General features: G+C 45.5%; 1 protein-coding gene across 1 annotated transcript in view; it reads left to right on the forward strand.

Annotated features, from left to right (window-relative positions):
- tspan18b (tetraspanin 18b) overlaps nt 1-16824 on the forward strand; it is a 34088-nt gene that overhangs the window by 13212 nt on the left and 4052 nt on the right. Inside the window, exons 2-4 of the mRNA XM_069686380.1 lie at nt 7146-7226; nt 15372-15467; nt 16552-16746. Coding sequence (XP_069542481.1) covers nt 7224-7226; nt 15372-15467; nt 16552-16746 — 294 coding nt within the window. The 5' untranslated portion in view covers nt 7146-7223. The remainder of the gene's footprint in view (nt 1-7145; nt 7227-15371; nt 15468-16551; nt 16747-16824) is intronic.

A 16824-nucleotide genomic window follows, 5' to 3' on the forward strand; every position in this document is an offset into this window, starting at 1 on the left:
TGATTCTTAAAGTGCTGATTGCATATCTACTGCAATTCATTGAATTTCACAGTTCTGAAGTTTCATTTCTTTAAAAGCTATTTTGGGTCTGATCTCTGCAGACTCTGGACTTATAGATAAGCATGCTCTTCAGATAGTTTATCTCCTAATCATGTTAGTAAATTGCTAATATACTAAACAATAGCCAGGCAGTGAAGGCTGTCTTTTGTTTTCCACATATGCTATAAAACACCGGAGAAAAATAAACAGTGGAGTGCATTGAAACTCAATTGTGTTTTCCTTTGTCCACATTAAGCAACAGGTTGCTTCCTGTCATTGTCTTGTTGAGAGCTTATGGCTGCATTACTACATCTATTGCCATTGCCATGACAAAGTTGTGAAATCCAAAACACCACCAGACCTTGGATGTAAACTGGGCAGTAATCCTGCCATCTGCCTCCATGCATGTTTAAACTGTTGTGTAGTAATGTGACCCGCATGTTTGTGCTCATAAACAAGGAAGTGAATGCGTTGTTTGAGCCCGGTCTCTGCAGTGTTGTTGTACCTCACCGGACCATGGCTGAAACAACACTTCCACGCCTCAAATATGCAAAATAAAAATATTTGTTCTGGATTAAATCAATCAATCGCAGATGCTATTATCTGAGTTTGAGAATGGTGTTTGAATAGAGTAGTTAGTTCTGCTGGGTGTGCTCAGTGAGGTATGCAGTGAAAACCATCAGCAATGGGAAGCAGACACACTGGGCCTCCGATTCTGGGCTGAACTCATGTTGTAATACCAGGCAGCCGTCCAAGTGTCCCACAGCCCATTTTTCGCTTATGCTGTCTGCACTTTCTAGTAGTCATGGAGCAAAATTCAAATGAACAAAAGCAAAATGTCTGTGCTTTGGCTGAGCATTTTGTGCATATGAGCAAGAAAATTCAGAGGAATTTTGCATGTGGAGGAGTCTAACCTTAAAGGCCCTCCACTGGTTTTAATTATAAAAATAAGTTGCATCTGGTCCATTTAGCAGAGAACCTGCTTCCACTTCTTGTGTATCTTGTGCATTGAGATGTTTTTACCGCAGCGTTAGTCAGCCTCATGTGACTATAGCAGACAGAAGCAAGAAAGCGAGGCCATATTAAGGACAGACAGGGATAGGATAGTGTGAAAATGATCATTACTAAAGTGGTTGTTGCAGAATCTGAATTCATTAAATATACAGAACCTAATACTTTGGTATTAAAGCAAAATGTAAATGAGGCCTAGAAATGGTTAGCAGATGTCTTACCACATGTTTCAGTGGCTGATTTGACCAATAGGACAACAGTGGAAACACATTTCTACAGTCAGTGTCTTATGGAAAATAAAACGCTTTATAATTTCAGTACTAAATACCATGAATTTCCACTGGGTTTCATTCTTTAAAGGGGCGGTATTATTATTACTCAAGCTTCATATATCAAGCTACAAGTGCAGCGTGTAGAAAAAACTGTGAAACCCGGCGTTCACAGCAGCCTGGGGATTACTCCAACAGATTTAAAACTTCACCCACGTTTAGTGTGGACATCCAACATCACAACATGATATATGTATGTCTTAAATGTGACACTGCATCATACTCCCTCTTCAAAGTGTAGCAGTGTGCTAAAACATCACCGGTTAGTGTGGCACAAATGTTTACAATACAAACATACTTGGGGGTATCATTTTGTTTAACGTAACTAGTTCTGGTACTGGATCAATGTGCAGATTGACTGACACTTTGTCAGTATTACAGCTGAAATAAGAAGTAAATGAATCAGTTAAATGACCAGCAGAAGATTTATTGGCTAATTTTGGACGATCAATTGATTATTCAAGCAGAAAGCCATAAATTCTCTTCTTCCATCTTCGATATGACCATGATTTGCTGCTTTGATTCATTTTCTGGTCTACAAATCTGACTGCGACAAGCATTTTTCACCATTTTAAGAATTCATTAATAAATAATATAGACAATTGTTGTGTTGTTGCAGCTAGAGTCCAGTCCTAACTTTTCATAAAAGCAAATCTTCTCATTTGATTTGACTACAGTCTGGTGTGTTGTCTTTTCTGCACTCGTACAGATTTACCCGGGAAAAAAAACATCCTGAGGGACGTCTCTGTGCAAACTCCGTCCTTGTGCTGGCAGCTTGGATCTTCATCTCGATTCCTCTCTAAATTGGAGGCTCTGTGAGCTGTAAGCTGCCTGATTCTCAAGCTTTACTGGGCTTTAGGATTTAACTGGGATGGAAATGGTTATCGTGCGACTGTTCGTCAGCTCGCAGGGCCTGCGGGTGGGGGGAGTCGGTGAACAAAACTGGCGAGAATTGAACAGCCCCAGCCCCCTCAGTGTATGTAGTAATGAACCCTTACCTTGCCGTGGAAGGCTGCACTGCTGGTATCCTTGCTGTGTTTTTGTAACCCTCACTAAAACAGCCTTGCTCTTAATTGTATCCCACGGGGCCCCGAGCTCTCAGTATTCACAGCCTTTCCTGTCCCTTGTACTGATCCTCCCCCTCTTCCAACCTTAGCCCCGTCATCCCAATTCGACAGGTCTTTCCTCTTTAATCGTCCGACTTCAAAGCGGTGTTGTGATGCCCCCCCAGGCCCCCGGCTCCTCAGAGACAGAGGGGGGCTAGCCTTTGGGGCCTGGGAAGTAGGGTGAAAGTGTAGTGCTGTAAGAGGCGGCTAGTTAAGTTGGACAGGCGCAGGTTAAAGAAAATAACAACAAGTAGTTCAGCTGCTGTTCTTTTTCCTGTAGAGAGGCGTTGGTGTTGTGTAACTATAGAAGCAGGTAGCAGATGTTTGAAAGGGTCGGTGTAAGACACTTCTCGCTGCTCTTTGATGAAAGATACGGGCTGCTACAAAGAGAAGAGGCCTGGCTAATGTTTGCCACCGACTTACCAAAGAGGTGGACACACTGTCAGCTTTCATCAATGTCAAAATGCACCAAGAACACATTTCCAGGCCGCATTCTTCTTCTCATTCCCATTAAGCTCAAACGAATTAACTCGGAGAAAACAGAGTGATGAGTTCAATCTGCATCTTTTAGCTGTAGAAAGTGTGTTTTCCGAACGAGTGTTGGGCGCGTAACCCAGCGAGGCCCACTGTAGCGCGGAGAACAAAGACTACAGAGGGTTAGCTGTGGGCTAAGAGGAGAGAGTGGGTGATTAATTGAGCAAGGCCCTCTGATCAGAGTGGGGATTGTTTCTCCATCAAGGTGGTTTATCTTTATCTCTGCTGGCTGACTCACACCGTTACATCAATAACTCCAGATGGGCCAGGGCGATAATTCTGCCCTCAATAAAGCGGCTGCTCAGGAGATATGTAGCTGCTGGTAATTACCCTCTTTCTCATTTCTATAATATTAAGCATGATGTATATGCACTCTGTCAGAATTTGCTTGGAGATCACCAGGGAGAGCACACATCCGGAGCTGTACACTTTCCTTTTATTAAGTGTAAAGGTTTGATTCAAGGCGTATAAAAAAGGCCCCACAGGTCATTATCTATAAATTTGGAGTCGCCTCTACAGCTCAGAGGTTTGCTTTTGTCGACACCGCTGAGAAATTGAGGTCATTCCCTGCTGCCAGGTGTAGATAGAAGAATTGTCACTTCCTCCCTGGTTTTCCAGCCCACTTCCTGTCCCCAGAGGAAGTGTCACGGATCAAACTCCTGCTGTTCTCTGACATTTGACATTTCAGTCAAGGTTGCCTGCATGATTGGCAGGAAGAGGGGACTTGTGGAGGCGAAAAGAAAACACATATGACGACTCCCAAGACAATGGTGCATATAGCAGGGGCTGGGGTATGCGCACAATGAAGTAGTTTGTGTATTGTGTTAGCAGATCATGTTCTAAGGCGAATGTGTTTATGGTTGTTGGGAACCGCCAAACTCAAAGACACGGGGAAAAGCCTGTGGCTGGGTTGGGAGCAAGAAATTAAGAATAGTACTTTGGTGAGAGACCAATAAAGTTCTTTGAGAAACAAAGTTTGTTTTTTGATGTCTTTTAATTGAAGAATAATAAAAGATGAGTAAAAGCAATTCACAACTCGAGCTGGGTCAGACCAGTATTACAGAAAGAACTTCTTCCCACAGAAACAAAGCAAGGTGTTATTGTTATGACTTTAGCTGAGGCGCCCGACTAGCTAGAGTTTACCCCTTGCCTTGGAGCTCTTTGCTCCAGGCAAGGCCACTAACTATTTCTCAGGACTGAAAGAGCAACTAAATCATGCACATGACCCTGAAGAGAGGAATAGACAATGCATATCATTTCAGTTAACCGTAGCTGATTATACCATGATTATTGACTCTATAATCATAAGGAAATTCAAATAAAAGATTCAACAGGTTAACATAAATATTTCTTTCACAGTACAAATAACCACACCTCTAAAACACCTTTCCCACCAAAAGCAGCTCGTTGACGCAGGTTTTTCGGACCCGGGAAGACCAGCTTATAGATTGCCGATTGTCTGCGTTCCCATTGCCAGTGGAGTATACACCTTTTGGTCTCTTTTCTGCTGCGTCACCGTCTGACGTCTGCCAATTGTAGCCGAGGCGATGATTACCCGGGTCTACTGCAGAGTCATTTGACCCAGGTATGAATGCCTATTATAGCCTTTCCCACTAAAGCAAAAAAGCCGAGTAGTCCTCCAAATAGTTGCCTTAAATGGGTTGAGCACCTACACGAACCAACAATGAAACAATTACCAGCCAACTTGGCGCCAGAAGATGATCATTTTCCAACCAATTAAGTGTCCCTGACTCAAATCCCAAAAGTAATTCCGATTTAATGGCATGAATCTGCCTCATAGTCTACTGATCTCCTGAAATCACACAGTCATTATGACGGAGCAGGTGATCCAAACTAATACTGCTGGAATCCATTCAGATCTACGTCTGTATTGACATATTGACACTCAGACTCGAGTGTATAATTAGGCCCTGTTCTGACTTGTGTCTTTAATCTTCAGATCCAAGTAGGTTTCTGCTCCGCACACATGTTGCTGCGTGAAGTGGATATGTGCTTCACCAACATGAGACGCTGTTTGGAAATCTGAGGAGCACTTTGTTTGAAGCGTTCCGATCCCTCAGTTCTTCTCTTTCTTTCTTCAGCTTCCTCTGCGTTCTCTTGTGAATTGGATCCGAGCTGTGGGGGGATAACTACATTACATACTGTATGTGGAAGCACATAATTTATAGTGTGATAGTGTCTTGCACACAGGATAGATGTTGGTGATGCAATGATATTGTCAGAGCCTGAAATATCAGCAGAAGCTAATCAATTACTGCTGCCTTGATGTTTAAATTGCCCGCAGTGCTCGTGGGCTTAAATGTCAATGACTGGTTGGCGAGGGAGATTTATTTAAAAGGAAATCCATTGAGTGGATGTAGATGAAACCTTTTCTCTGGTGCTGAGTTGTTCGCCTCTTTGTCGGACCTTCAGTGGCCTGGCCTTTATAGTTTCCCTCGAGGGTTCGTCCTATTGTTGTGCTTTCTCAGCCGTCTGCGCCGATCTCTCCTCTCACCCCCATAACAGATTCAATGAGGCTCCGCGATCCTATTGGTGCTCCACTTTCCAGTGAAAGGGTTTCCATGGAAACCAAAAAATAATGCAGACCCTCACCACTGTTGCGCTCCAGCAGCTAATAGCACTCTAAACAGGGGTCCAGGATAGAGTACCTCTGCAACAGGCTTCAGGATAAAATTTGGCCACTCTGGTTCTCAGTGCCAGATCACAGCCGTGAGGATTACACACCTTTTTGGCTGATGTTGTTGTAGACTCAAACAATAAGGAGAGGGATTACAGTGTTGTTTTGCTTGGGGGTATGTTTTCTAAGCCAGTTGGTGAAATGTTATAGATGCCTCCTTTGAACAATCCCCATCCTTTAGCTCCCTGTGCATGCGTAGCCACTGTGGAGATGTTATTGATTCCCCGAGCGTGTGCTTTGTAACGAGTGAGCTCTGTGATAAGGGAGTGTATCGTTCCAGTGCATCTCCCCTCCTCACCGATTTGTCCTGTCCTCACTCAGGCTCTGATTGCCTTTTCTAGATGCAATCAGAGCCCTTCTGTATTCTGTATGGGGGGAGGTTGTGTTGCCGCTGCCACTGTCAGTTGGATCCTGCTTCCTGGTGAATCTGATGTCGGCTGGCAATATGGTGTGTCGGCGGGAAGACACGGCTGGCTCAATCAGCCAGAATACTCCTGGGATCTTCTCCATCCCGAGCCCCTGTCAGAATGAAAATACCCTGCCTGCATTTCACCATCTAATGTGGCAAGAGCTCGCTGCATGCTGTTCGTGCCTCCGCAGGCAGCGCTCGCCATATTTGATGCTGTAGTTGTCACTGCCAGTGCTTTGAAAGCGGCTCCAAAGTATTGTCAGTTGAATCCGCGCTGCTGACTATTTTTGCACATTGGGGCTGGAATCCGAGCGCCTTAATTGGCTCTCATTGCTGTATCATTATTTTCAGCTGAAAGACACTTGTGGCAAAGCAGTTAAGAAACTGGGGAAAGTTTAAAGCAATTTTTTTGGTCATTAGCCGCACTTGGTTGGAGACGTAGCGCACATTGACGGTTAAAGCCAGCAGTGTCTGGTAAGAGAGGAAGGTATTCTTCCTTCAGTGAATAATGCATGAGTTCAGACGCTCATCAAGGTCACATCTGAGGCTGTATGAGGAGACTGTGGTCTGTTGGGTTTTACAATAAAGGATAATTAACCAAGTGAGAAGCAGACAGATTCTTATACCTCAAGGCAGACATTAAATTTTTACCTGCCCAGGACACAGGCCTGGACTCCGACTATGAAACATTTTTTTTTACTCTTTCCCTGTTAATTTGCCTTCCAGCCATGCAGGGAAATATTCACACAGATAAAACACTCCTGCAGTCTTAAATTAGCTCACAGCTTGGAGCGAGCACTTCATACATAATAAATGCAAACTCTGTCATTTTAAGTGTCCTAGAATTTTATTTTCTGTCTTTTCAAGCTCGCACTCTTTTTCCGCTTCAATGACTTACGCGTACCAAGACAAATGTGCCACTTTTCTGTCTCCTCGCCTGTGCCTGACTGTTTATTCATCTCATTAGCTCAGTCCTGACCTCTTCTTCTTCTTCTTCTTCCCCTTCGTCTGTCCAACAGCCCATGAAAACAGGAGAGGAGAGAAAACCGAGAGAAGTCGTCAGCTTCACCTGAACAAAGAGGCACCAGAAGATACACATGGTACGGCTGCATTTTATCTCTAAATAATGTAAAGAACACATGTAAGCTTTGGTGCATTTTCTCCTGTGCAACACATTTCTGTTCTTTAATTTCCCCTCTGCATCTGCAACATTTGGCTTTTGCATTTCCACCAAATCTAACCGTGCTTCCACTCGAGCAGAGACATGTTAAATCAGCAAAAAAGAAACAGCAGAAAGACCCTGTTGACAGTCTCTTTTCAGTGGGATGCTGACAGCACAGGCGCAGAGCCATTGTTGCCATTAACAGGAGGAGCAGCGCTGGCGAGAGCCGGAGCGTGAAGCCGGTCCTGCAAACAGGCAGACAAGTGCTTTTGTGCCTTTAGCATCACAGCAGGCCAGCACCGGTCTTTGTTATCCTCTGATTTGCATTGGCATTTGTAGCATTAGTATTCCAGGCACGGCTGGGGCTGCAGACATGTATAGATTGAGAGGTTAAAGGGGAGTTTAGACCCAGACACGTCGGCTGTAATCAGTCATAGCACATAACCATGAAAGCAGCAAACCTGGTAAGTTGTATTGTGTTACATGTGCGAGTGACGTGGAAGGAGACAAGCACATTCTGGAGACATTTCAGATGTTTGGAAGAGCTGACTTAAAGGATAACTCTGGTTTTGAACATCATTTTTTTTCAAGATCTTATTCACGAATGAGTTACTGAGAGCTGCAACATTGCTAAAAACGTTGTTAGAAAGGATTAGAAACACAAGCATGAGCATACAAGTTTAAAACAAAGGTTGAGAAACTTATTCGGATGATGAGAGGAAAGAAAACATCTAAATTATAACCCAAACTTTAAGGTTTTTACAGCCAGTACAGAACACAGACAGCATAAAGTACAATTTTCCAATAGAAATGACGGCCAGCTAAGCTGTTGGCTTGATGACTGCTGTTATTTCTTGCCCCGTCGTAGCACAGTGGTTCTCAGCTGGTCTAGTCTCAGGAGCCACCACCACCTCCTGACTCAATGATGGTGCAGTTTGGACCTGAGACGGAACAAAACAACACAGTGTGTCAACATCACAAAACACAGCAGCATTATAGTCAGGCAAAATGACCAGAGGAAAGGGCATAAGAGGAAAATATTCCCTCTATAATTAATTTAATTAGCAGCCTTTTAAAGGTATAATCTTGTAGATTTTCCATGTAAATAAATGTCTGTTAAGTCACGATCTATCGCCGAATGAGGTAACAAAGTGATGATTGAGCCTATGGCCCACTGATGAAAGCCTTTACATTTGCAGTATATAGTATTATTATGGACTGGGTGTCTGGTGCGACTTTAGTGGAAAAAATCACAAGCAGCACCCAGTAAGTGACGCGTTCTCCATCAGCCAGCAGTGGTTGGTCTGCCAGAGAGGGTAGGCGGAGCTAAGCGGCTGCTTTTCCGCTCTCTGCAAGTGTTGCGAGTAAACAGTAATCTACTATGGCTGAACAAACAAAGAAAAGATCAACGACTACAGATACAACTTCAACAATAAGTGAAAATCCAAAGAAAAGAAACAAATTCGACGCTCAGATGAAGGCAAACAGTCTAAAAAGGAAAGCGACCGTCAGCGAGGAAAATCAAGAGTTACAACCTTGACAAAGGGAGCCAATCGTAGACATCTGATTGAATTGGGAAGTCCCGCAATTACCTTTAAGTACTGTAGGGCTTATAAAGTTTCAAGAATGTAAATGTGACTGTAGCTGGGATTATCCAATCATTGAGTCCATTGAGTACTACTGCAAGCACATCATAGGCAACCCATGTCCTTCAGAAGCATCCACAACCCACTTTTGGGTCCCGGACCACGGACCACGGACATAGCACCTTTTCCTGAACTTTTCATCACAAATATTACATCCATGTTCGCTTAAAAGTTAAGAAAATTTATTCTTTACCTTAGAAACCATAGTTTACAAAACAGTGTCTTCAGAGGGATCAAACTCCATCTGCTAAGAAAGATGCAAACACAATAAAGACATCCAGAACTGCTGCTATGTAGACCTTGTTTTGTCAAATTTAAATGAAAATAACTCACAATAAACCAAAATCAACCCTTTAAGCAGTCCTGTTACTAGTTTCCTCTATAATCAAAGTCTCATAGTCACAGGGTCACATTAATATCTGTTCAAGGTGTTTCCACTGCAGGGAAAAACAAGCCTGAGATAAAAGAGTGATACAGTTTCTGCTGCACTGCGAGGCATTAACACACTTCTGGTTTATTTTTATAAAGTTTTTATCTCTAATATATGTGCTTTCTCTTTCATCTGCGGCTCCCACAGAAACACAAACATCCACTCGCTTTATCCTCAAGGCTTTGTTTTAATCTTTGCATTGCGCTCCGATCCCTCGCCTGTAACACAAATTGGGTTACACTGTTCCTTTTGCTGTTTTCTTTATTCTCCTGGTTAACTTTAGCTGAGTGTGTGAGGGTTCACGTGTGCGTACGCTCCACATACTCATAAGTAAATGATAAAGCAGCTTCTATGCTCTCTATAGGTGGGACTGGCTGTGTTCAAAGTGACATATGCCCTTGAAACGGGGTGCGAGCGATCGCTCATTAGACAAATGGCTGGCCAGGCTGTCCCTCTGTCGTAAAGTGCTCGGCTCCGCTCCCCTTTGTTTTCTAACAGGAACTGGCGCTAAGTGGAGATGCCAAACACCGCTCAGCAGACAAAGGCCACTCTCACCCCATATCCGGGTTGCCGTGGAGACCAGGGTCCTTATTTGAGGGCTGGAAAGGGTCCAACATGCGCTAAGAACAGCCCCAACGGATATCACATACCTCTGATTATTTGTGTCACCGTAGTGAATGTTTCTCTGAACTCTGTCAGGATTTGGTGACGTAGGAACACTTTGTGTGTCAGTTGAGTGTCCCTTTGTGTTTAATCCCTTGAGGCTAAAAGTATCCTTAGTTTCCTTAAATCTCCCATTGTTTACTTCTGCACAGGCCATCTGTGATGCAAACTCTCTTTATGTAGAGATTTGCTAAAGACAAGATGAACACTTTTTAAAAATAGATCTGCACATTTTTAATTGTCTGTCACATTTAGGGTCAAACACTGGTCACTGAAGACGTGGCGAGATTATTAACTGGATCAAGTGAAGAAGGATATTGATTCTTCTCCTTGTGACTCCACATAACAAGATGATTTTGGCTGCGATCGCGGGGAAAACCCACCAAAGACTCAGCAAGGCAGGACAGCAAATGCAGAAGCCTGGGTTGGAGGGAATAATTCCCCTTGTTGTCACCACAATAACTGCTGAGCATTTAGTTCAGAATTGAGTTATAACTCATTTCAGTGGAAAGCCCCACAGGCGACGTGTCATCCTGCAAAGCAACCCGTGGGAAAAGTCAGAGCCGAGTCCTAACAGGCGGCGGTGCAGAAGTGTTTATGTGCTCATTGTGTGCTGCTACCACATGTCCTCACTGCCAGACGAGCGGCCGCCTGAGAGCTGGAGCTCCAGGAGATCAATGCATCATTGAGCATGTGCCCGGGCCGGGTATCGATCCAGCCCCTTCGCAGAGCAGTTTGTATCTCCTCTCGAGCAGATAAAGGTGCCGACACAATTAAGTGAGAATCTCTGTTTTGAGAAATCATGAATCACGCACACAAATGATGCTCATCTCAATCACCTCCATCAGTGCCCTCCCAGCGTCCGATCTCTCCTATCTAAGGAGCCGGAGAATCAATATCGCTGTAGGAGTGCGAGCAACTGTTCGTCCTGGCTGAGCAGCTGGATGTGTGCCCAGCCCGGGATGCCAGGAATGTGGCCCGCGGTGCAGTTTGACAACACATGGTCAGTGTGTTTCTGCATTTGCTCGTTGTGCGAGTCCCCTCCAGTTAATCAGCCTGTTGTTCAGGAGTGTGTCAGCTGCCCGGTCAGAGGACGTCTGCCCTCGGGGATTCACACAAACTCATTTCCAAACAGAATGGGTCACGAGAGCGCCGCTCACAGGCTCAGATAAGAACTGCTTGAGATTCCCAGCACGTATACGAACAATGGACTGAGATGATAAATGGCCTCGCAAGGCGGCGAGAATTCATCCGAGACTTCCTACTTTTTTTGTGCTGAACTAACAACACCCATAATGTGCAGGCGCTGATAGTGTTCACCAGTGATATACATGCAAAACTCATTAAGCTAAGCTTGCCGGGGCGCAGGGTATTTGTTTGTCTCAACCTGAGCATCTACACAACATTAGGACCTTTGCTTCAAGCCTAACAGTTTCTCCAACTTCCTCACCCGGCTGACTTTCTCCGCTCCGCTCTGTATGAGCTACACCCACACACGCTGTGTGCTGCGCTGCCTTTGAGCTACATTCGTACACTTTCTCTCTGTGGTTGTTCCCTGTTTTGTGCAAGCTGTATGCTGTCTAAAGCAGCATACAGTGCGATAGCTGCTTAGCATTCAGCACACTTCAAAGCTCCTCAGTGTGACAGCACAGCCCAGGGCTCATTCTCTCCTAATTGGAGGTTCATTAAGGGACATGGTGCGCCTCAGGGGAGCCCGCTCACTGCCAGAGGAGCCTGTCTTTAGTCGGATTTTGGGGTGTTTACTTGCTGCGGCTGATTTAGGAAGTCATGGAGAAATATGAAAATGGAGTTTTAATTGAGATAAAGGTTGATGTGGCACGCGTGCGGTCCCTTAGTGTCACTGTCGGAGGGTATTAGCGCACTCCGGAGAGAGCTTCAGAGTGACATCCAGTAGATGGAATAACACACACCTGCTCCCGCTGCATCGGGGAGCCAGAGGACAAAATGCGCCGTCCTCCGGGGTTCGACTACAAGTGATCATTTAGAGGGTCAATGACATTTAAAGGGGTCAAGTTCCACCCTTTAAAATCTCAACAGGGTTCCAGTATTAATGATTATTTGTTATGCAGGCTCACGCGCAGGATGAAGTGAACTGGCTGGTTATCTGGGGGCGGGTATGCGGAGCGCGGTGTCAGCTTGGCGAGGAGCAGACACAGTGTCCTTGTCATGCTGATCCATTTGTCCGGGGCGGTGGCCAGTGGAGCGAGGGGAATATGGACTCACTTCATTAATCGTGCTGCAAGTGTCAACTTCAAGGAGAACCACCCAAGGGTGTGCTATTTATATAAGAGCTCTCTAAATGCGGGGCTACGTCTTCCTTATCTTTTAATTACAGTGAGTTGACATGACCATCATGGTTGATTGTGAAGATGCCGACCGCAAAAAAAAAGAAAACTCTGGTCTTCTGAGTTTAGCATGAAAAAAAGGCCTGTAGCGATATTTCCTCGTCCTCCAGAAGAATTTAGGTCAGACGGGTTTGCCCTCATTACCGAGCGCTGGCTTCTGTCGGTGCTGTGAAGCTGATGTAGGATCGGTTCTCATTAATCCACAATCAAACTCAACCGTGCCAGCCTCCACAAGCACAAGCTGGCTGTGGATCAGTCTTTGCCAAGTGTAAACAATGGCATCTTAGTGCCGTTTGGCATTTCAGGATGTCAGTAACGGAGACGCTGCAGACAATAGACGGAGTTGGCATTCACCTCAGGGCAGAACCTGCCGCTGAGATGATCAGACTGAGGACACAGATACATTTTATCCAGCTAATAGACACATTGTCTCATTTTATTCTTTACTGTGTGTCTTGTTTTTTTGCTGGTGCACACAAACTGAACGCCACACAACTCCTTATCTGGACACATTTGCTTGCTAAGCAAAGCAGCACACCTGAGGAAGCTCTGCCTTTAATCTCGCAGTAATTTGTCCGTGTTGTTGTTGGACTGCAGCTCCTGGGGTGTGAACCACGTTTCCCTTGTCTACATAACGCACTCTGCAGAATACTCACAGAGACTTAGCGCTCAGATATCTGCGGCCGGCCTGTGATCGATGAGGACCTGCGATCCCATGGGAGTCATGGGAAAGGCCAGTTTGTTTACTCTGCACTTTCTCCAGGGTCTCCGTGGCAGTTTGATTTATACTATGCTGGTTTGCACCATAGGGGTGTTATTCGCAGCCTGGCTAGTCCACTTCATTCTTAAGCAGCCAATGCATTTTAATGCGGAAGAGAAAATTGGCTCCACATCTGACGCTTGGTTCGACCCTGAGATGGGAGCGAAGAGCAAAAAGGGCGAAGCTGGAAGAGAAATCAGACATTTTGTTTGGAGAATGAGATGTGAGCTCAGCCCTGAGAGTTTTTCCAGCCGACCCCTTCCTCTCCCTCCCTGTTCCGCCTCTTCATCCCCTGCTCCAGTAAATACAGTTTGCACTCTTCACAGGGGCCCGGGACAAACTGTGGAGAGCAGAAGGGATAAGAAAGAACCTTTTCTCAAACTGTAATGTATGCAAATCTCGAGTAAGACCTCCTGTGCCCTCATTAGGCCTTTCAGTCGGGCTTAGGAAAGGGACGGGTTAATTAAAACCCATCTCGGGTTACGAGGCTGTTGGTTGCTCTCAGAGCAGCACTAGGAGAGTGATCAATACCTAAGCATATCATTATGATTTAGAGGAGGTGTTTAAGTGTAGCTCTAAATCAATTTCCCTCACGTCTGGGGAGGAGAGGAGAAGAAAAAATAATAAGCCCTCAGGCTGGTGAGGGGAGGAAATGTTCTCATTCTGTGTTAACTCGCTCCCACAGCAGACAAAGACTGCCTTCACATCTTTAGTATTGTTCAAATTTATGTCGCGGCAACTTACACAAGCCTGCAACGAGACGGAAGGAACTTCCTCATTGAAATAAGAAGCTGAAAAACTAGAAAAAGATCCGAGTTATGACCTGAAACCGTTTTATCAGAAGTCATTATTCAAGACTGGTTTGTTACAGTTCATGTCACCTGAAAATGAAGATTCTTGATTGATGGGGTTAAAGGGTCGTGGCTGAATCCCATCTGAGTGACAGCAGACCCATCGCCCCTTCAAAGACAGACAGGAATCAAAGCTGGCATGATCGATCATAACCGGAGCTTCACCGCGGCCTCAGAGCACCAGAGAGATCAAACAGAGGAGACGTCTGACAGCTCAGCGGGCGCTGGAAAGACTGCCTGAAGATTATGAGATTACGTCTGACCGACGTGCCGACAAAAGAAGAGAAGAGAAAGCATTTTAACTTTTTTCAATTCGGAGGTGGCGATGTGTTGCTGCCTCGTTGTGTTAACCTTTTTCCGACGCATGGGAGGAATCACTTTTTAATCCGCTTGTTACCCGGCCTCAATGCTGGCTATCACTATGGGAGAGCAAATTAATAATGACTGCTACAAAGCAAAGAGTGCCGGGTCGTTTCTGCCAAATAATTAATTTTCCTCCTTCGACTGAGACTGCAATTATAGCTGCTCCACAGATTGTTTCCACTTCAGTTTTTATGCAGAAAATGTAGAGCCGATTCCTCAGACGAGTCCCGTCCTCCCCGAGGGGAAAGTCTGCTTCATTCGCGGCTCGGTTTAAACAAATGCTTCAATGGCCGCTTTGTGGTGCATCAGATGCATTTAGGTACACGGGGTCATGGATAGTGAGACGCCCTTTTTGCAGGAGAGGCTTTCTTCATTAACCAGGAGTGCTTCCAGGACGGGTCCTCATCAGGGAAAGTGTGTTTATGTCAGGCAGAGGGCTCCTGCCTCTCATTACATTAAGATGTAAAGGCCATACGTGGTTGGTTGATGCGCACCAGTCAGGACTTATATCCTTAAAACACTGACATAGTCGCACCGAGCCCAGGGGACCCCATCTGTCCAGAGACAGGAAGCGCTGATGGGGAATGTGAAAGCACATTTTAAAATTACATGAGGTGTCACGGCGTGTGGAGAGATGTGTTGTGTCAGCTTGGGTTGACACAATGAAGCCCCAACTTGTAGTTACTTAGGGATTGCTTAGGATCTATCGCGGGGACAGTACGCCTGAGGGGATAACTCAAGGATTTTCTGCTGAAACTGGCCCGAATGAAGTGACAGGCCTGTGTGTGTGTGCGCGTGTGTCTATATATGTGTTGAATGTTTGAGTGGCAGAACTCATTAAAACTATGAGCAGGTTTTTTTTTGCAGAGTATTATTTTCTTGGCAGATTCATCTGAATGCTTATCCAAAGAGCAGGAGAATGGGGATACTGTGAACAGTTGGCAGCGTTCATTAAGTGGCACGTTTAATGTTGAGCTCTGTGCCTGCTGTGTTTTTTTTTTCAGGGGCAGGGAGAGGCTTCAGCACGGGGGACGACCATGGAGGGGGACTGTCTCAGCTGCATCAAGTACCTCATGTTTGTCTTCAATTTCCTCATCTTTGTAAGTATAGTTCATCTCCCTCTCTCTCTCAAAGATGCTTAATCTGCCTATCTGCGGAGATACTGTCAATCTAATGATGTGAGATGGGCTCCTGGCTGCCCTCTGCCTGACTGACTAATGGAGCCACATTTGCATTTCATTACACCGAGGCAATCTTGATTCTATCAAATTCTCTTTTGATTAGATTTTAGTGCGCTGACACACATCTGAGCCACGCAGACTTTGTGACTGGCACCTGAGTTTATCAGTCCTGATCAGACAATCAGGAGTAATCCTGTTAGTCTGAGCCTGTGAAGAGTGAGGGGGGGGTCGGAGTAAGAAGGTTTGTCTCTTTTCCTGCTTTATTAAGCGCAACCAAAGCGTTTAGAGACTCTGCTTAGACGAGGCCGCGGTAATAATGCAACCAGCAGAGCACAGAATGAACGTGGCTGTTAACATCGCTCAATAACAACCACTGTTTTACACCGCAGTCCCTTTGTTTCCTTCCATGGCCGCTTCATCCACATTTAACACAACTGCGTTTGTCACATCCAACCAGCTTTCAAAATGGCTACCTGCTCTCCTCGTACCTCAGCCTCCGCCTGAAGCTCCGGTCTCTCCGTATGACAGGAAGAAGGGGATTGAGGTAGAAGTGTAGAAGGCTCAGATCTCTCCCCTCCACACTTCACTACCTTCTTTTCTTAATCACATGAGTCACCCCGCGGTGGCTGCAGATGGGGTTTTAGTGAAAGGAGGCTGGGAGAGGATGGAGGCTGCAGTGCGGTGCTTTTCCTCAGCAGGTTGGGGGGGGGGGTTAGTTGAAGCAGGGTAGATATCTTCACCCACCCCCCACTGAGGCATTATGGCTCTGCTGAGATCCAGCCTTTTATCTCTCACCCCAACCTTTCAGAGATTTGCATTACCAGCAAGTTTTCCTGGAAAAAAGGGCCCAATTTTATTTTCCATTATATGACAGCTTGTTGAATGTTTTGTGTCTCACTGGGGACGTGGAGCTCTCCTCTGAGTTCCCATTAATTTTTAAAATGCAGCCAATTTCTGTTTCTGTTTTGTCTAACTTGTGTCTCCTTTCCTCTCTCTGCCTCAGCTGGGGGGCTCTTTCCTCCTGGGAGTGGGAGTGTGGGTCCTGGTGGACCCCACAGGCTTCAGGGAAATAGTAGCAGCCAACCCCCTGCTGTTCACCGGCGTCTACATCATCCTGGGCATGGGAGGCATGCTCTTCCTTCTGGGCTTCTTGGGCTGCTGCGGAGCCATCCGGGAAAACAAGTGTCTGCTACTCTTTGTGAGTCTGCTGACAAATTCGAAATGTGGTTGTGTTTCTGATCTTGTTTGTGAGCATGTTTGTGGATTATTCCGTCTG

The sequence above is a fragment of the Semicossyphus pulcher genome, unplaced genomic scaffold (assembly GCF_022749685.1).
Source record: "Semicossyphus pulcher isolate SPU_LCO1_2020_fin unplaced genomic scaffold, fSemPul1.0.p SCAF_8, whole genome shotgun sequence".
Lineage (NCBI taxonomy): Eukaryota > Metazoa > Chordata > Actinopteri > Labriformes > Labridae > Semicossyphus > Semicossyphus pulcher.